The sequence below is a fragment of the Musa acuminata genome, chromosome BXJ3-8 (genome assembly GCF_036884655.1).
Source record: "Musa acuminata AAA Group cultivar baxijiao chromosome BXJ3-8, Cavendish_Baxijiao_AAA, whole genome shotgun sequence".
Lineage (NCBI taxonomy): Eukaryota > Viridiplantae > Streptophyta > Magnoliopsida > Zingiberales > Musaceae > Musa > Musa acuminata.
This window is the reverse complement of record NC_088356.1, coordinates 3,810,157-3,830,297: the sequence shown is the minus strand read 5'-3', so window position 1 is coordinate 3,830,297 and position 20,141 is coordinate 3,810,157. Positions and strand designations below refer to the sequence as shown.

The 20,141-nt window shown below is 37.5% G+C and overlaps 2 protein-coding genes and 1 pseudogene across 3 annotated transcripts; 2 read left to right on the top strand and 1 right to left on the bottom strand.

Annotated features, from left to right (window-relative positions):
• Window positions 1-3,948: 3,948 nt before the first annotated feature.
• Window positions 3,949-7,529, top strand: LOC135646085 (calmodulin-like). Its single transcript, XM_065165229.1, has 2 exons — window positions 3,949-4,136; window positions 6,957-7,529. Exons 1-2 carry the CDS (start codon window positions 4,061-4,063, stop codon window positions 7,133-7,135), a joined length of 255 nt encoding a protein of 84 aa, XP_065021301.1. The 5' UTR covers window positions 3,949-4,060; the 3' UTR covers window positions 7,136-7,529.
• A 980-nt stretch (window positions 7,530-8,509) lies between these two features.
• LOC103993749 (magnesium-protoporphyrin IX monomethyl ester [oxidative] cyclase, chloroplastic-like) lies at window positions 8,510-11,874 on the bottom strand (annotated as a pseudogene).
• Window positions 11,875-12,197: 323 nt separating this feature from the next.
• On the top strand, window positions 12,198-18,282 carry LOC135582013 (mitochondrial carrier protein MTM1-like). 2 transcript variants are annotated; one of them, XM_065165226.1, is made up of 11 exons: window positions 12,198-12,352; window positions 12,445-12,728; window positions 12,896-12,973; window positions 13,865-13,993; window positions 14,092-14,151; window positions 15,258-15,428; window positions 16,681-16,777; window positions 16,962-17,053; window positions 17,157-17,306; window positions 17,571-17,629; window positions 17,885-18,282. In XM_065165226.1, the coding sequence occupies exons 2-11, from the start codon at window positions 12,465-12,467 to the stop codon at window positions 18,018-18,020; spliced, it is 1,236 nt and encodes a 411-aa protein (XP_065021298.1). In that variant the 5' UTR covers window positions 12,198-12,352; window positions 12,445-12,464; the 3' UTR covers window positions 18,021-18,282. The 2 variants fall into 2 exon arrangements, with proteins under 2 accessions (XP_065021298.1, XP_065021297.1); XM_065165225.1 differs by having other exon boundaries at window positions 12,210-12,728.
• Window positions 18,283-20,141: the final 1,859 nt, after the last annotated feature.

Genomic DNA, 20,141 nt, shown 5'->3' with positions numbered 1-20,141 from the left:
GTGGGCCGTGGGCCGTGGGCCGATCCAACGACCCGCTTTTTGATCCTTATTGGATTGGAGGCCCAAAGTTATTTGGAGTTCTCAATAGATCGATCTCTAACATTGGCATTGGCGTTTTTAGAATAATTTTTTTTATAAAAAGATTATTCATATATGTATATATATATATATATATATATAGATAGATAGATAATATGGGAAGAAGACAAAGGAAGAGCAGGTAGATGGTCCATGTTGTGTGGATATAAAGCAGCGACGGGGAGGACAACGTGCTGCTTGAAGAGGCTTTTCAACCTTTAAGTTGCGTTGTTTGCTTGTATCTATTGTTCTTGTTTTTTTTTGAGGAGGAAAGAGGGTGAAAACTATGGAGGACAGACAGCTCGTTCCAACTGGCTTTTCAAGCTTTTATGATGCTGTTTCCTCTTAAGAACATGATGAATTCATACTCTTATAAAAGTTTTCTTTGTCAGACATAAAACATTGATTTGATTGATAATGACGTACGCTAACATTTTGATACTTGAGCTTGAATCCCGTTTTATTTATTAAAAATTATTATTGTTTGATATCGTTTGATTAAAAGCTTATATATATATATATATATATATATATATATATATATATATATATATATATATATATATATATATATATGAGTTAATTATTCACGTAAAAATATTAAGATAATATATAAATTTATTAAAAAAATATATTTTAAAAATAAACTGAAAAAATTATTTAAGATAATACGGATATGTGCTGAATAAATATACGGATGTGATAGTCTAAAACAATTAGTATTAATGGGATAAGAAATAAAAAATCAAAAAATTTATTAAAAATATAAATTAATATTCATATATTCTTAACTTGATATGGCATCTCATATGAGTCACTCAGTGGCTGCAAGAGATCAACCTTGAATAACTGTGGTGTTGTTGTTATAGTTTAATCCAAGCTTTTTCTTAAGATGAAATATTTTAATGCTTGGAGAATATAGGTTACTCATTAATCATTTTTAGAAAATAATGAGCAATTAACCAATAGCTGTTCTTTTTCTTTTCTTTGGGCCTTTTAAGCAGAAAATTAACTATTATTTAATTAAAAAAATATTTATGGTGCTAAGTAACTTATCACCATCATCTAATGGCATGCCCCTATAGATGAAAATAAAATATGCTTGTATACTTATATTTTAATATTTTTTATTTAGGTCATTAATGTCTAAAAATAATGATCAAAGATTGAGATGTCGAATTTGTATCATTAATATAATTTATAAGATTTTTGAGTTTTCTGATTCCGTTTACTCGAGTCCCTCGTCATGTCTAATACAATGTCAGCTTTGATATCAAATATTATGATCTGGATCTAATAGGTTAATTGATCTATCAACTTCGTTTGGTATAAACCACTGACCAAAATACTTAAGTGAAAATTAACATAATATACTCATCACATCTTTATAAGTTAATCTTAATCTTATATACATATATCGCTGCTGTCTAGTGTTCTTGCCGCTGCCTTGACTTCCTAATGGCGAAAGGTTTTTGTAGGTGACCCCAGGGATGTCACCGTCTTGAGTTCTGCTCACTTTAAGCCCATGCTTGTTGTCTGACTTAATTTTGATGGACAGGTACACCAACTATAAACATCACCTTGGAGCTGATGGATTCTCAGTTGTCATCTTCTTCAAATATTTTTTTTTCTTTTTTTATTACTGACCTCTGAAGTAAGTTTTAATGAGACTTTACCTTTCTACAATATATATATATATATATATATATATATATATATATATATATATATATATATATATATACTATATTGGAAAGATATTATCATATAGGTTAATTCCTATTTTATATTTCATAATATATTTTAAGAATCACATATCATTTGTTCTTTGGTGGAATACAAATAGTTATGAATAGAACATTTACTTTACATTACATGTGCTTTATTTTTGGTTGGTAATATAATTAAAAATTAATTAATTTTAATTTTAAATATAAAAAATAATATTAATATGATGATAATAACAAGAACCACTCCTACGACTTATTGATCTGATTCCATATGAAACATATCGAAAGGGTTGATACGTAAACTAATTAAATACTGAATCAAATTATTTATTTCATTTATTTTCAATAAAATATCGACCAACAACATTTGATGTCACAAGAAAAGATTAAAAGATACATCGATATCTGATGATATAAAAGCTATTATGGATTTGGCTGATTGCATGTGGGAGACCCTAGAAAGCAACCCATGGGTGGGAATTGCTCCTAACCTCATGGCCTCATGTAACAAGGAAGTGGGTGTGGTGTGGTAGAAGGGTCCATGGGAAGACAAGGTAAGGTTGCATTCAGAGATTAGACATGGAGCAGTCTGACACAGAGGACCTACTTCTTTCAATCAAGAGGGTGGGCAGGCTCACATACTACTAGTCTTAGCCATCTTTAGCCACAGGCATCAAGCCTCTCTCTCTCTCTCTTAATATTTGATTACTAACTCTTAAAAGCATATTTATTGAAAATGGATATGTATTATCATATTCCATTACCATAACGCTTATACATCAATATAAGTGTATTGTCTCCCATAAAATAATTAACACATTAACCTAATAAATCTGAATCATGTCTATCACCTTGATAACGCATTAATTATTGGCATATAATTGATTACTTTGATGTGTCTTCTCGTGTTTGACGCGTGTATATATATATATATATATATATATATATATATATATATATTGGAGGAAATTAACCGCAAAATACATTATATATGACCAACTCTCCCTTACCAGATTGCTTCATCTATATCTGTGGGACTAAACGGATTCCTCCACCTTCTTCTACCCTTCTGCTTCTCACACTAGTTTTGCTTGCCATACACCATGGGGAGGCTAAGCGTCCACCAGACGAGGAGCCCCAAGCAAGGGAAGGGCAAGAAGAAGACTGTCAAGGTGGTGTACATCTCCAACCCCATGCGGTTCACCACCAGCGTCGCCAAATTCCGGGCCCTCGTGCAGAAGCTCACCGGCCGGGACTCGAACGTCGGCGACACGGGAGCGACGTCGATGGTGTTCGATGGCCTGGAGAAGCCGTCGGTGCAGCCTGCGCCCGGATCTGGAGTGGCTTCTGACAGCACCGTCATGGATCCGCGTACGGCCACGGCGTCGGCGCCGTTCGAGATGTTCGACGACGATGTCTTCACCCCGGAGATGTTGGACAACTTTCCGGGACTGCAGCAGTCGACGCTGTTTGTGTTATGAGCTCTCGTGTGAGGTTGCTAAGGTTCTGCGGCTGTGTTTGATCGAACATGCATGCTGAAATGTGCACACTTCAGTAGGTTGTATTAGATCTGAAGCTTGAAACTTCACACTGAAATCCACCACTCTCAAGTTCTCTGTTCTTCTTCTTCTTCTTCTTTCTTTATCTCGACTGGGTCTTGGATTCCTCTCTCATGTCATGTTCGAGTCAGAGATTGAGCCGAGCTGATGGATAACTCCAAAACTCTCTCTCTCTCTCTCTCTCTCTCTCCATATATATATATATATATATATATATATATATATATATATATATATATATATATATATATATATATATATATATATATATATATATATATATATATATATAACTCTTGGAAGAACAATTATGAATGTTAAAGATTGGAATAACTAATAGATATCCATAACCTGCATTTGTTCGTGGGCTTCACCACGTGCAGGCCTTAAAAAGACGATGACGCGCACGAGTGTCGTCCGTATGAGATCAGACGGTCGATATCCAATCAAGGATGATCTCGGCAATAAAAAGAACCAAGAGAAAAATACGACGTCCGTTAAGGGATTATCGACATGGCGTTATCCCATTGGAGGATTTTATAACTGTCGTCGCTAATTCTGCCACGTCGGGGTCACAAGGCGCTCGAGATCGCTCCTTCGCCCTCTTCGTCTCTCCCTCCCTCTCTCTCATTGCGTGTTGTCGTTAGAGATCTCTTTCTTCGGATCGCTCCGGTGTTCGATCCCTTAGGAGGCATGGCGAAGCAAGTCACCGACGAGCAAATCTCTGAGTTCAAGGAGGCCTTCAGCTTGGTCGACGATGATGGAGATGGTTAGCTCCCTTCCGTCCGATGATATTCCCTCCTGCACTGTCCCATTTTTAATTGTTTTGGCTCGATTGGTTTCGCCGTTTGATCTTTCGGTTGTTCTGCTTCTCGCGGAGCAGGGTCTTGTTTGGTTTTGTTCATTCGATCCGCTGTTCTTCTCTTCTTCGTCTTTTGAGTATATCGGTCTGTTTTGTTGATTTTAGGGTTTGATTGTGCGTATATCTGTCTTCATTTTTCTTATGGGTTGAGCAGAATCATCTGTGCAATCCTTATCGGATATCGTCATACTTGGAAGGCTGATAAAAATTAAGTTGTTTCTATGTATATAATTTAGTTGTTATTTCCTTTTAATTTGAGCATTTAATCTTACATATGCAAGATTTATATTTTGATGATGACTTTGGTTAGAATGCTCATTTAGAGGTTGGAATTTGAGATGTCAAATCTCTTCCACTTAAAATAGGTCGAGCCCTTTCATCATGTCTAGTATATATTCCATCCAATAGCATTCTTTAAAAAAGTCTGAACCAGATGAATCAAATGCTAAAAGCCCAAAGTTAATGGTAATATTCATCTAGTCTTGTAAGTCAACTCAATTTTCTTCCGCATCTAGTGTGAGGCTGAACTTGGGAGCTCACGATTGTGGTCATGAATGTTTGACATTGATGACTACGTAAAGCAATCTTATTTTCAGTTTCTCCTCTCCTAATCCAAGCGCTAAGGTGCTAAAATGATCGCAAGATATATATATCATGATTTATAACAGTAGACTAAAACAAAAATCCATTCATTTACAGAACCCCGCAAAAGTAACAATAATCCAATGACAAATTTAATCATTTACAAAATTTATATATTATATTAATAAAAATAGTAACATAAAAGGAGGAGGAGGATGAGAAGAGCTTGCTGGGGTTAGGTGGTTGGGAGGGAAAGAGGGAGGAGAAAAGAGAGGGAGCTGTGGTCCAGGAGGAGGAGCAAGGACGGCTGCGATGAAGAAAAAGGAAGGAGAAGGTAGTATGCGACGGCAAAGGGGGAAGAGGAGGTGCAAGAGAGAGATTCCGCGAGGGGAAGATGTCGCTGTCACCGTTAGGAGAGGAAGACACAACAATGATATTACCTCGCCGGAGGAAGACGACGTTGTTGTTGGCGTCGTTTGCCAGGGAAACACTCACTGTTGCCGTTGTCGTTGGAGAAGACTGGTTCGTTCGTCGTCGCTGCGATTAGGGGTGAGACTGTTCTCATATGGTTCGATCGAACCACGAATCCCAAGTGGCTCGACTCAGACTTGACCCGCACTTGGCCCGCCCAGCGCCTGGGCCGTGCCCCGTTGAAGTCTCCTGCCCAACCCACTTATCGAGCACTTGGAGCGCTCGGGCACATAGGGACTTCATTGCTCATAATATCAAGGATGATATATCGATCTGGGGATTAATTGAAGAAAATTTTTAACAGCATTTACAATGTTGTGGATTTTTACTCTAACTATCCATGCCATGATATGCCTAATATGCAGTTAGACTTGGTTTTTCTTCTACTAGAAAACGGAGGAAGTAAAGAAAGAAATGATTTGGTGGGAGATGTTGATCACAAGATAAATTCTACATCCATGATTCATTAACTAGTAGTAGTGCCAATATGCTGTCTATGGGTTATTTTGATTGGTTATCAATCTAATCATTTTGGTAGAACATATTTTATAAGGTTGCCTGTGTTAACATGTTGGTTGAGGAAAACCCATTGTTAACTGTCGCTGCTGAATTTTGATGAGGATGGTAAAAATGAAACAGACGGTAGCAGAGGTTATTCTAGTTGTGTCTACATATCTCAATGTGTATGCTGCAGTACCGCTGTTCACAGGGTCTCTTCTATAAACAATCTAGGAGCAATTTTCTTTGTTTTGGGTATTTAAAAGTTGGATTGTGTTTAATTGTTTCAAAATCTTCATTGATGACTTGAAATTTAAAGGTTGAGATGTTAGAGGGATACATGAATTGAGTGAATGAGTAGTATATTTATCCAAAATTATAAATTTTTTTGTCTCTTTGGCTTCATGCGATAAATTACTTGAATTTGCTTCATTAATAGGCTCGCGATTCGACTTTGATCGTTATGGATTGGTACCAAGATTGAGTCCTAGACAAGCAGACCTAATTTTAACGGCCGGCACAGTAACAATGAAAATGACTCCTTCTTTAGCAAGATTATATGAGCAAATGCATGAACCAAAATATGTCAGTGCTATGGGAGCTTGTACTATTACAGGAGAGAGGTTTCTTTTACTGATTCTTACAGTACTGTTCGTGGAGTCAACAAGCTAATCCCTGTCGATGTCTATTTGCCGGGCTGCCCACCTAGGCAGTTATAGATGCTATAACGAAACTTGGTAAGAAAATATCTCGAGAAATCTTTGAAGATAGAACTGTGTCTCAACAGGAAAATCGATGTTTTACTATCAATCACAAGTTTTGTGTTTGATGCAGTACTCATACCGGAAATTATGATCAAGAATTGCTATTGATCATTATGTTTTGAAGTGTGTAATATAGGCAAGAGAAAGTTCCTTATGTTAGGAAGACTGTGTTTTGAAGTTTCTAAATATAGTTCTTTTTTATCCAATGCACTTGTAACAAACCATGCTAAATATCTATTCGATTACAAGAATTAAATGATAGGAGCAGAAATTCTCCCCTGAGATTCTGTTTTCTATATAATTTTCGATGGATCTTCAAAATCTTTTTACAACAATTAAATATTATAAGATATGTAAAAGCTTTGCTACACAATTTTTATAGTCTATTTATTGGTTTTTGGTGTCTCTGTAGGTTGCATCACTAGGAAGGAACTTGGGACTGTGATGCGGTCATTGGGTCAGAACCCTACAGAAGCAGAGCTGCAGGACATGATAAATGAGGTTGATGCAGATGGGAATGGGACAATTGACTTTCTTGAATTTCTCAATCTGACGGCTCGCAAGATGAAGGACGCTGACTCTGAGGAATAGCTGAAGGAGGCCTTTCGAGTCTTCAACAAGGACCTGAACGGGTTCATCTCTGCTGCTGAGTTGCGTCATGTCATGACCAACCTTGGTGAGAAACTGACAGATAAGGAAGTTGACGAGATGATTTGTGAAGCTGATGTCGATGGAGATGGTCAAATCAACTATGAGGAGTCCGTCAAGGTCATGATGGCAAAATGAGTCCATTAAACCTCTTCTAGCAGTTATCTGGCTAGCTGCATTTATGAGATTGAAGGAAAATGACTCACCTCTTCCAGTTAATACTTATTCATGGTCCTCGCATTGTGGTAGGTTGTGTGTGTATTGGAATCTTCCTTGTCTTCTTTTTGTTTCAGAGTGCCATGAATTTTGCTGGGGTCTAATTCGTGGAATATTTTCTCTGCTCTTTTTTCTGACTTTCTGGTTATTTTTTTATTATGTGTTTGCAACTTCTTTAAATTTTTTTAATCTTAAAATATGATTTTTCTGATATTAGAAAAAAATGATGTTGTGTGGATAATGGGTAATCTGCATCCAGATCCCTCCAATCCTATAATGGTGGGAATCCTCTGTAGTAAATTACCCTTTGAGCATTTGCTTCATAATTCTGCTAGCCTAATGTTTTAATATTGTGACGTTATTTAGTGCCTAACTTCATAATTTTTCCTTCTACTGGTCACAGTATACAGTGAGCATAATAATGCAGGGATACCAGGCACTGATTCAATTGTTTCTGTTCTAGTGTTGATTTAGTATATTATTATGGTGATAAAGAGAATGATATTCATTGCTAATATTTCCTGGTAGTCCACCACAACTGGGAGTTGTGTGATAGAGGAATCTGAGCTGCAATTGGGGATAGTCTCTCAGTTTTTGGATAAAATGTCTACATTGACAACACAGTACTTTTCATGATCTTAAATGCTAGCTTGAGATGGCATTAAAGAACTATGATCACCATGCTCTATCTTTTTCCTTTTTCGAGAATATTCCTTTAGAAAATTTCTTGAACAAATCTACTACCCACAGGCATTTGTCACAGGTGGTTGCACTCTTGCAGAATTCTGCATTTTGCTTCATAAAAGAAAAGGAAACAGAAGGAAAAACTCTAGGGTGATTTCAAGCTTGCTGGTTATTATGTGTCGATATTAGTGCTCTTGTATACTTAAAAAGCTTCATGAAGTAGCTTCATCTGCAACATTTTGCAACCCATGGTTCTGTGGTTCTTATTTCTCAGGCAAACACAGATGCCTGTGAGAGCAGAAGCAGCAATATCATGGTTTGCAGGTTATGCAGATTAGAAAGTATGAACATGACCCAACAAAGAAGACAAATTAAAGAAAAAAAGAGAAATCACTTCTTCAATTGCACCATCTACCCTCGATCTGATTGAACCAGCTTATGCAGAATAACAGTTTTGAATCACTTGACATTAGATATAATGAAACATGCATCCATATATATCTACAACAGATACAAAGCAGACTCTGACAGGTCTGTCGTACCTCTAATTGATGCAATCATCATCTGTTCCGAACATTTAAACAAAATAATGCATCATGTATCTGTGGACTAGTCTTTTACAAAATCAGCACGCAAGTCATGGCTCAAAATCAGCAAAATCAACAGGTATTCTCTTCAAGTTCTTCACCAGAGGAAGATCCTGACTCTCTCCAATGGCGATGAGCTTCTGGTTGATCTCCACCATTCTATCCAACTTTCTCTTGAATTCTGGGTTCTCCACACCTAATACAGCTGGAAAAATCCTCGCTGTTGTTCGGTTGGTCTGGGACAAAGGATTTAGCATTTGTGAATATAGAAACTACTACTACAATTATGTAGGGGATCACGGCATATGAGTATACCCCATGACACAATAACACATCGTTTAGAATAGCCAACCCAGAAGGGGAAAAAAGAATTATACCCTTTAATCTCCTAAGAAAATAGTGCTGCATTGTGATACTTAGTGTAGTCTAACCAATTATCAACATTATCTGAAGAACAGTAAGATTATAAGAGAATTCCTACTCGTCAAGGGAGAAACAACACCACAAATAGGAAGCTTCTCATATATATCACACTTTCCAAAGGTGACCAGATGTGTGGCAAACAAACTGGCCATAATAAGTATGAAGTACATAACAAAGAGAAAAAGTTCTTTTCTCATGTGTGTGTGTGTGTGTGTGTGTGTGTGGCCTGATTAGGTAATAGCATCAAATAATATCAAAGACCCATGCCAGTCATGCTGTATATTTAGCATGCAGGATCTTCACTGGTATAAGAATCTAAGCTCATTTCATTCCTTGAGATCTCAGGAAGTTGAAAAGGGATATCATATTGGCATCAACTATTACTAGGTTTAAGCATAGATTTCAAGTACTCTATGTGCTACCTGACTAGTAAAGCAGCAAATTGAGAAAGATAACACTTAGCCTGAATTGGCTACGGGATCAATCGGTTACCTCAATGATGACATGAATGTCAAATTCTTTGGTGTTGAGACCAATGCCCTCAAAGAAAGCTGTTCGCTGGCAATCATTCAGGTAAATCGTCACATACACCTGCCATAATTTGAGGCATACTTTTGTCACTATATGAAAGTATGTATTGGCATGTGCATGGAAAACTAGGTCAGAATGATTTTGATTTGTTATGGTGGTGATTGAAATGTAAAGGATTACCGAGAGGCAGAAGAATCGAGACCACAGCTTGGCCTTCCCGTCACTAAGGAACTGCGGCTGAGCTTTCAATAAGGCAGAGAAGAAGCCTCCGTGCCTGTTCTCATCCTGGCACCAGTTCTCAATGTATTTGAAGATTGGGTACACTTCAAACCCAGGATTGGCCTTTAAGTGCCTATATATTGTGATATACCTCCAGTATCCAATCTTTTCAGATAGATATGTTGCATGGAAGATGAACTTTGGCTTGAAGAATGTGTACTTCCAAGCCTTTGTTAGGGAACCCAAATCCAAATCCAAGTTGAAGTCCGAGAGGCCTTTGTTCAGGAATCTGCACAAGTTTACACAATTGCAACAACATGGTATGGACATATCAGGACTATAAGTTTGTCTTCAATCTCTTAACCTTTCCTTCCGTAAATCCACATGTACTATCTGCAATTTTGACATGATTTCAGCTAAGAGAAAATAGTTCGCTTCATACAGAATCATCAAATAACAGCGGCTGTAATGTTTTCCTCACTGGAAAACAGGAAAATGGCAGCTAAAGATCGTGGTCAGTTGTTTTACTTACCCGGCATGCCGGGCTTCATCTCTCGACATGAGGGAGAAGATCTCGGCCACCACAGGGTTGGTTTTCTGTCCAACAATTTGTCAACGATTAGTAAAATGAATGGATCATATGATCCTAAAACTAAAACAAACTTAAAATAAAGAAAATAAGAATTCATTCATAAAGACTTACATCCTAACATCATAGAATGAATCCAAATTACTGCTTTGGAAAGTAGGAATCAGGAAAATAATTGTGCAATGGACCATAAAAAGTTTATCAGACAAATCTAAATTAGCCCAATAAGAAGTCTATAGAAAAAAGGGTTCAACTTTAAGCATAGGAACAATTAAATGGATGAAGAAAAGGCTAGGAAGGATCTTAGAAGGCAACATTACAGAATAGAACTAACTAATGCTGTCCTCAAGAAATAGATCAGTAAATTACTGTTCATTAATCTATAAGAAACTCAAAACAAACCTAAAGAAAGAATTAATTCAAATAAGACTTACAACCTTTGATCATAAAATGAACCAACAATTACTACGTTGGAAAGTAGGAATAAGGAAAACAACTGTCCAATGGACCATCAGATTAACCAGAAAATGTAAACTAGCTCAATAAAAACTCTCTAGATAAAGGGATTCAACCTAAACAGAGGAACAATTAAATGTTTGAAAAAACCACTAGGAAACTCATAGGAAGCAACATTAATTAACTATTCATCAATCTATAAGGAAATCAAAACAAATATAAAGAATTGTTCATTCCAATAAGTCTTGCATCATTCTATCATAGAATGAACCCAAATTACTGCTTTGGAAAGCAGAAATAAGGAAAATAATTGCACAATTGGCCACCAAATTAACCAAAATAAATCCAAACTAGCTCAATAAGAACTCAATGGATACAGGGATTCAACCTTAAGCCTTCGTCCGAGCTCCTCGTAAAGCAAGAAGCCGGAGAACTCAGCGATGCTCCAGGAACTCCACAAAAACCTTCCTCAGGGGCCCCCGCATCCTGTCGGCGGCTTCCTTGAGCTCGGGGTTGCGGACGAAGTGGGTCTGGTTGTAGTCGGTCTTGAACTCCGCCCGGTTCGGGTTCCCGTTGATCTCCGTGTTGAACAGCTGCTCCATCTCATCGAAGTCCGTGGTGTAGAACCTGGGCGTCAGCAGCGTCTCCTTGATCTCCGTCTTGCCCGACCTCTTCTTCTGGGCCGTGAAGAAGCCGAGACTCTCAAGTAGGCGCGCCTGGGGGTGACTCTCTGCTGAACTTGGCGATGGGATTGCTGGGTTTCACGAGAGCCACCTCTGCTGCGGCCGCCGGCATCATTCCTCGGGTGACAGTGGATCAGAGGAGAGACAAGAAATCTGCGACTTGGCAGCGATGAGATCTCTCATCCAAGAAATCTATGGCATCTAATATGACGGACAAACGTGTCGAGAGAGTGAGCGATACGACACCCCGTCGACAACACCTTTGGGGTTTGATTTGATTGACTCCAATCTCGCGTTGCTCGGAAGGAAGGAAGCCATTAAGATGACAGAGAGCCAACTTAATTGTGGTTAACATATATTGACAGAGGTTAACTGAGTCTACTATCGTTAATCCCAACTTAAATATTTAATTATTTAATCTCGACGAAATTAATATGTCAATTATCAAAATCAATCTAAGATTCATATATACTATGCTACGGTTTAATTTTAAATTATAATAATTTGTGATAAATATATATATATATATATATATATATTTTCACAGAATATTTAATTTTTCTGAATTATCATTTTATCCCTAACCCGCCTTCGCCTACATGGAATATAACGCGGAGGAGAGAGAGAGAGAGAGCGGCGTGAGGGTTTCTATGTTGTTCTAGAAGCGGACAGGTCATCGTCCGCAGTTGCTCCCCCAGGAATAAGGACCGGGAAACCCTCTCTCTCTCTGCCCTCGGGTCGCCTTTGGTACCTCCCGATCCCACCTTCACCGGTCTGTCCCGATTTCTTCCTTCTTTTAGCGTTTGAATCCTTGTTTCCACCATATTTCTAACCCTCCTCCGCCGCACCGATCGTCGCAAGAAGGCATTAGCGAGATATACGCAATGGTGGGTTCTTCTTCGTCTTCCGAGCATGGTTTCCCCGAAAGGATGGCCGTCGGACCCATTAATGATCGCGCCTACGATGTCTCTACACCCCATGATTCGTCTCGCTCACTACCGTCGACTTCTTCCTCGGCGTTGCCGACTTCGGACCCTCGTCCACGTCCCGCCACCGACTACAAGATGGGCTTCCGGGAGCGGGCTCTCTCCGCCGCTGGTGCCGCCGTCATCTCTGCCGTCCTCGTCAATCCCCTCGACGTTGCCAAGGTTGGCTTGACCATTCTTTTCCTCTGTAGAGAATTTGGAGATGCGTTCTATCGGTGGCATGTTAATTCGATTCGGATATACGGGCTGCGATGATGAGATTTGTTCTTTCACTACTCTTTTTGCTCAGGATATTTGATTCTGATTGATCTCTTGCCTGATTCTTGCAGACAAGGTTGCAAGCTCAGGCGGCTGGAGTTCCATATCATCACTTCGGTAGACAGATGGCATCGCTAGGACCAAACATGGTGTGCTTGTGATCTCTGTCCGTCTTTCCCTTCTTATATTGTGTGATTTGATGTAGTATGTGAACAACGCTTTCGATTCTCGTGAATCTTTGGTTGCTTTTATTGGTCGTCAATGCACAATTCCTATAGTAGATGGATAGGGGAAGACTTTATTAGATCGTAACCTACATATTATCTGGTTAAGACATTATTTGATCACCTTTAGGTTTTCAATATCTTGTGTTTGATATTGTCAAGGGCTTGGCAAGTCTTAAAAGAGTTATCAACAGGATGACTCGAACCAGTCTAAACGATAAAGATAACTTGACATCAACAGTTGCATACGATTTAGCTATTTATTAAGTATTTTGCAGTGAGTCTTGTCTGATGTTATTCTTGTGCAATCTCATAGGAGGTGTATTGACACTCAGGCTTGGTATAGATTTATAGAGGGGTTTGAGCAATAAACATACCCTCAAGTGAGAACTCAATTTAGGAGCTCTTATGCTGTTATTCTGGTTCTCTCATCACTTGAACCAGACAGAAAAGAAAAAAACTATATATTTCTGTCTATTTAGCAAATAAGACCACATTGTCTATGAATTTATTTGATGAAGTTGTACCTCAGTAGGCAATCAACTCTGTAGGTAAAAAGTACAAATCATTTGAGCATGACACCTCCGAGGACATAGAACTATGCTTCGTTATGCAGGTGCCCCCCAGGGAATTCTTACTTTTGTTTGTTAAGATTACCCATGTTTTATGAATTCACAATTTCAAGTTTTGAAACCCCCTTCGTGGAACTCATGCCATCTCAATGTTCTATGGTAATTGTTTTTGTAGTTCTAAGTTACAGGTATTTCCTGTTTCATTTAATTTTGGAAATTGACCAATGTTGACAACGTGGTTCAGATGTTTTTGGATTTCAGATGTTCACCCTCATGTGCTCGTGCTGGAATAATTCGTGCTGAATTAGTTTGCCCTCCTGATTGTTTTGAGTACAAGGGAACGCTAGATGTCTTTCACAAAGTTGTGAGACAGGTGCTGTATTCTTTTATCTTACATAGTGACTGGTCCACCTGTCTTCCTTGACTTCAACAAGCCAATTCTCATTGCTTTTTGTTTGCTTAAATTTACAGGAAGGCTTTGCAAGACTCTGGAGAGGCACAAATGCAGGTTTAGCATTGGCTGTACCAACTGTGAGTTTCTTTTCTGACTTTTCTTTGATAACTTCTGCTCACGGATGCACAATAGCATGTTACTTCTCATGTTTTTACCATGTACCCTGGGAAAAGCTGGTCTTATGACAGATGTTATGTGAGCAACTATTAAAAGATGACTATTGCTGTTTAAATATGGACAACTTTTTATAATTTAGAGTACTCAATAAAACCCAAACAGACCTATTTTTGATAGTGCAAATTAAGACGCTCCTTTAGTTGGATGAACTCACTTTGTCAGATGATGGAAATTAATAATTTTGGTAGAAGTTCTAACTTCTAACATTGTGGATTTTTTCATCTTTGTTTGGCAATCTTGTTCATGATGTTTGCGTTATTTCATATCTTACTATAGCTAATACATCTAACTACAAGTTGATAGCGAGCAGTAAATATGTTTCTGAACTTAAACGCTATTCTTGTACTTGTTTCCACCTTAATGAAGCTCTTGCCACCACCACTTGTGGGTGTTGGCCTTTTTGCTGAATCACGTAGACACTGTGTGTTATGTTGTGTGATTGTCACTGTATACCTGTTTATTATCTTTTACACTGTTATATGTATTATTTCCAATTTGGGTCCATGCTATGACAAAATGCTAAGAGATGCTAAAGTTTAATGAGATGATGGTTGTAACATTGAATAGAATCTACCTTTGTCAATATCAATAATGGAGCTTCCTAGCATTTTACTGTCAGGGACTTATTCAATTGAATATGGACCCTCGTACACATGTTACATTTTCCGATCAAAGTAGACTTGTAATATTCAAATTCTTCAAACACGTAATAGTCATGGTACCAAGTGTCCATCAAGTGGTAATAGTCAGACCTGAACCTGTTTGCTAGTCTTTTTTTGAGCCTACCATTGTGCTAGTTCAAAACTAGAATGGATTACTTTTTATTTTCTTGGACTAGGGCTTTGTTACCCATTGTGCTAGTGAGAAGGTGTTTTAATCTTATGCTTCTTATTTGATGCTACCAGTCAATGTGGAAGAAATGCCTTTTTGTCCAGCTCTTTTCACATGTTATATGCAATCATGTACATGGAGATGCCTCTTGACACCTTTTCAAATTTGGAAACAGGTGGGAATTTACCTACCATGCTATGACATATTCCGCAATTGGATTGAGGAGTTCACATCCACCAATGCTCCAAATCTGACGCCTTATGCCCCTCTAGTTGCTGGTTCAGCTGCACGGTCATTAGCATGCATAGCATGTTCTCCGATTGAGCTGGCAAGAACACGTATGCAGGTAAATTTTATAATGTGTTATGACTTCTTATGGATCGTGTCACCTCATCAACACATCATCTTCTATGGGGCTTCTCATTGTTAGTACTGCTTGTATTGAACTTTTGTATTCTACCAAGCCAACACTTTTGAGATTACTTTACGTTTACATTACTGATATGAACTTGCCATAGTTTAGTTTTCTTGGGAGCAGAAATTTATATGAATTCCTAGTATGTTCTTTTGCTGCTAACTTTACTTCATATTTATTTTAATTCATAACTAAATATCTCCTTTTATTGGTAGAGAAGAGCATAACATAAACTTGTCTACCGCTTATTGTCATACGTAAACCTTTCTTCTTACCATCAGTGACCTGAGATTCTTTAGGATGAAAGTATTAAACTTGAATAAATAATGCCCTGTAGAAGTGTAAGTGGAACTTCATCATCAAGCTTTGTGAGAAATATTTTCAACCGGAGATTATCATTTGCTGGAAATGTGATTGATAGATTGGCATAGTAATTGGTGATTTTTTGTTGGGTACAGTTTGAAACTTTTGCTTTGAGATAAGGACTGAAAAGTTAATTTGTTGCCATTGTAACTTGCATTTGAGGTAGGCAAAACAGATGGCAAAGTATAACTGTTTCTGATTGGTTTAGCCACTGGTATAATATCTTAATGCATGATATATTATGACATATTACATTAATATTTTTTAATATTAGAACTTGCTTTGAACTCTGATATGGTTATCTAAAAACATTCTTAATGGTCTTCTCGTTCAGTTCCATAGTATTCTTGTTCATTGATAATGCCATAATGGCTCTGTATCTAGTTGGAACTGAAGGCATGTTACCTTGCAATTTATGCTAGAGCACATGCTGTTTGATATCTAGGAATAACAAATTAAAATAACAACTTCGATTGAGCCATCAATGTGGTCGAACCTTCCACCTTGTTAACGATGAATTAGGATGTGAATAATGTACATGTTCCATTCATCTAAATGGTTCTGTTACAATTTCTGTTTAGTTTTTATTGATTACTAGAGAAATTGTTGAATGATGTTTGAGCAATAAATAACCAATAAAATTGGTAAATTTGATCGAGCCATCAAATTGGCTGAAGCTACTTTCTTGCCCGATTCTTGAAAACTACCTGTTAATTGATTATAACCTTGGTTTCTTATTTTTCTTTCTGTTTTATTTTTATATTATAGAGCCAATTTTTGAGACAACTCTTTGACTAGTTACTTGCTGTGCCACCAACAGGCGTATAAAGAATTTATCAAAGGAGCTAAGCCCCCAGGAATGTGGAAAACATTAGTTGGTGTTCTGACATCTGGCAGTACTACAAGTAACCAGAGCTGTATGTTGAGTTCTTGAGCTTACTACATTGTTATGAGAAGTCAACTTATAAACTCAACTCTGCATTACCCTTTCCAACATACCACTTCTTTTGCTTCCCACTTGAAAATATGCTAACTGAACCTGAAATGGCTCATTTACTTCAAATCCTGACATCTTTTATTTCTTAATGCTGTTGCAAACAGTGCAAGGCTATCGTGTTTTATGGACAGGTTTGGGAGCACAACTTGCTCGTGATGTTCCCTTTTCTGCTATATGCTGGTCAACTCTGGAGCCGGTAATATTTATCTCTGATTCTATTTGGGTAGCCCTTGTGAATTGAAATGTTTGGTTGTAAATAAGTTGTGTACTAGTACATATTTGGTTTGCTCTTTGTTTAGATCCGGAGGAGATTACTTTCAATTATTGACGAGGATGGCAATTCTGCTAGTGTGTTAGGGGCAAATTTCGCAGCTGGTTTTGTAGCAGGCAGCCTTGCTGCTGCTGCAACATGTCCACTTGATGTCGCAAAAACACGAAGACAAATAGAGGTTTGTTAACAACTCTCTCTTTCTATCATTAGGATGTGCATGTGGTGTGACTTCAGTTGAAGCTCAGCATTATAAGCTAAGAGTTTGTGATTTGGTTATTCAATATTCATCTTCTCATTGAAATGGATTAGTGTATCTATAATCGAAACTTGCACTTGTGAGATTATTTTGGAACTATAGCAAATGTGTGAAAAGGGCCAGATTTAGCATACTTTCAACCTCTAATGTGTTAACTAATTTGTGCCATTGGCATGTTCATTTCAGAAGGATCCAGCAAGGGCATTAAACATGACTACAAGGCAGACTCTGATGGAGATTTGGAGGTACGGGAATAATTCATCATATAGCACTAGCTTCTTTCACAATGTAAAGAAAAGGCTATGCGCAGACAACGAGACCATAAAATGCCTTCTTTTGCATCCATTGCAAATTAGATTTGCTGTCTGTCCCATAATACCTTAGCGCTGCGTCTTGCTTAACACAGATGATGTTGGAGGATTGTTAATCGTTGTGACATGTATACTTTTCGCCCTTCCACTTTGTCTACTAATTGCATCGTGCTCCATTATATCATGCAGGAGCGGGGGCGTAAAGGGTCTCTTCACAGGTGTAGGTCCACGAGTTGGACGAGCAGGGCCTTCCGTCGGCATTGTTGTTTCCTTCTATGAGGTCGTCAAGTATGCTTTACATCGACAGCACCATGCAGATTCATGAAGATGCTGCTGCGTCGTTAGATAGACATTAACAGATGCTCTGCTGTTCTCGTTAGATAGAGACATTAACAACTGACGAAGGTATGATCTGGTCAGTCTGCCGGTCTATTCATAGCATCCCCAAGGGTGTTCTGGATGGAAAGAGGTATTTTGGAGATTACAAACTAGGGTCTAGCCTTTTAATTTCAGCGACGAAACAAACTTATTAGACTTGAAAATTTTGGTTACCAATAATATTATACATGCTGATTTTTGGTTGCTTATCGTATTTGAAATTTATTAGACTTGAAATTTAGATGAGGATAATATTGATATTATTTAGATTATGTTGGCTAATAAGATTTACGAGAAACTAAAGGTTGAAGTGAAAACCTTAATAAAGTTAAGAGAAAAAATTTAAAAATTTAGATAATATGAGATGCATTAAAGAGGAGGATAAAAAAAATATGGTTAATTATAACAAAATTAAGAAAAGATCAAAGAATTATTTTTATAAATTATTTAATGAATATTTCATAAAAGATCTAGATTTAATGATAAATAATAGTTGTAGATTTAATAAATTATAGATTTATTCATAAAATTATAGCTAATGAAGTAAAAGATGTATTAAAGAAGATAAAAATAACTAAAAGTGTGGAGCCTATCTCTATTGAAGTCTGAAAAAATTTAAGGAAAAATTGAGTAGGTTGGTTAATTAGTTTATTTAATAAAATTTAAGAGAAAATTGAGTAGGTTGATTAATTAGTTTATTTAATAAAATTTAAGAGATAATTGAGTAGGTTGGTTAATTAGTTTATTTGATAAAGGAGTTTTTAGTAGTAATTTATAAAAATAAAAATGATATATAAAATTATTTAAACTATAGAGGAATTAAAATCACGAGTTACACATAATGTGCATGCATGATATAATTAAGAAATCTTCTCTTATCTCCCTTTTAGTTATGTGAACCAGTTAATGAAAGATTACATATCTTCTTTCATCTTCCCTTTGTCTCTAAATTTATCGCTCATAGTGATCTTGTGAAGGATAGAAAGAGTGAAAAATGTGAGTCTAGTTCTTTTTGCAGATCGATATCACTATAAATTTTAGACGCTCGTAGATCAATTTCTATTTATGATATGTATGAACGATTCATTTATATTATCGATATGCTTTTCTATTCGATCTATACTATCACCTGCTTACGGGTAATGTAAAGTTACTCGTGCTTGATCAATGAGCCATTGTTGATAATAGTATTATTGAAGATGGTAATCTCCGATGGTCGTCAGCCCCGTCGTGAGTAATAACCGCATACCCAATGCAAGCATTGTGGGGTGCGGTAACGATTGTAGCACCACCACTGCTCGTGATGGTTGTAGTGGTTGTGCATTGTCACTTCGTGCGATGACTGCAGCAACATCGCAATTGCCTATAATGGTTGTGACGATTGCAACAATGTTGTTGCGATGACATCTGCTCGTCGCAACAACGTCACTGGATGTCGAAGGCCAATGGGGTCACTAGGTTGACATGTGTTGTGCATAATCACGTCGCAAACAATCGTGGGGGTTGTGAGCGATGCACTTGCACAACCACGTGTGGGCGAGGCAACCGTGCAGGTGGTGGCTGTGCACAATGGTGGCAATCTTGCCTGCTGCAGCGATTGTGGTTGTAGCACCTCGTGCAATGGATGCGAACAACGATGGTTGTGACTCACAAAGGTGGTGATCGCACATGGTAGCGATAGCCCCTCGCGCAACGAACCTAGATGTAGCAAAAACAATAAATTATCATATCTTACAATAGGACAGATAATTAGATAAATAAAAAATAAAAAATATAAGATCTAACAATAAATTATTATTATTATTATTATTATTATTATTTCTTCTTCTTGATGGACACTTGCTTTGCTCTCTAGAATAACGATAGCCACCTAAGGAATCATGCGATATTTTCTTTTCTGATTGATGGTCGTGGTTTCCTAGGTGGGTTTCTGAAGCTATCTTCCGGAAGCAAGCACGCAAGCAGCTGTATGACATTTTAACTGTGTGAAATGAATCAATATTTTTTAGCTCCCCGCATCCATTTGGTGGTGATCAATTTTCAAAGACTATGACAAAGTGGTGACACA

What these genes read in the sequence shown, in the direction of transcription:
- LOC135646085 (XM_065165229.1), top strand. Translation starts at nt 4,061, where the DNA reads ATGGCGAAGCAAGTCACCGACGAGCAAATCTCTGAGTTCAAGGAGGCC. An exon ending in GGTCGACGATGATGGAGATG is followed by an intron (nt 4,137 to 6,956) that starts GTTAGCTCCCTT and finishes GTGTCTCTGTAG; the next exon opens with GTTGCATCACTAGGAAGGAA.
- LOC135582013 (XM_065165226.1), top strand. Translation starts at nt 12,465, where the DNA reads ATGGTGGGTTCTTCTTCGTCTTCCGAGCATGGTTTCCCCGAAAGGATG. An exon ending in TGGCAAGAACACGTATGCAG is followed by an intron (nt 15,429 to 16,680) that starts GTAAATTTTATA and finishes TGCCACCAACAG; the next exon opens with GCGTATAAAGAATTTATCAA. An exon ending in TACTACAAGTAACCAGAGCT is followed by an intron (nt 16,778 to 16,961) that starts GTATGTTGAGTT and finishes TGTTGCAAACAG; the next exon opens with TGCAAGGCTATCGTGTTTTA.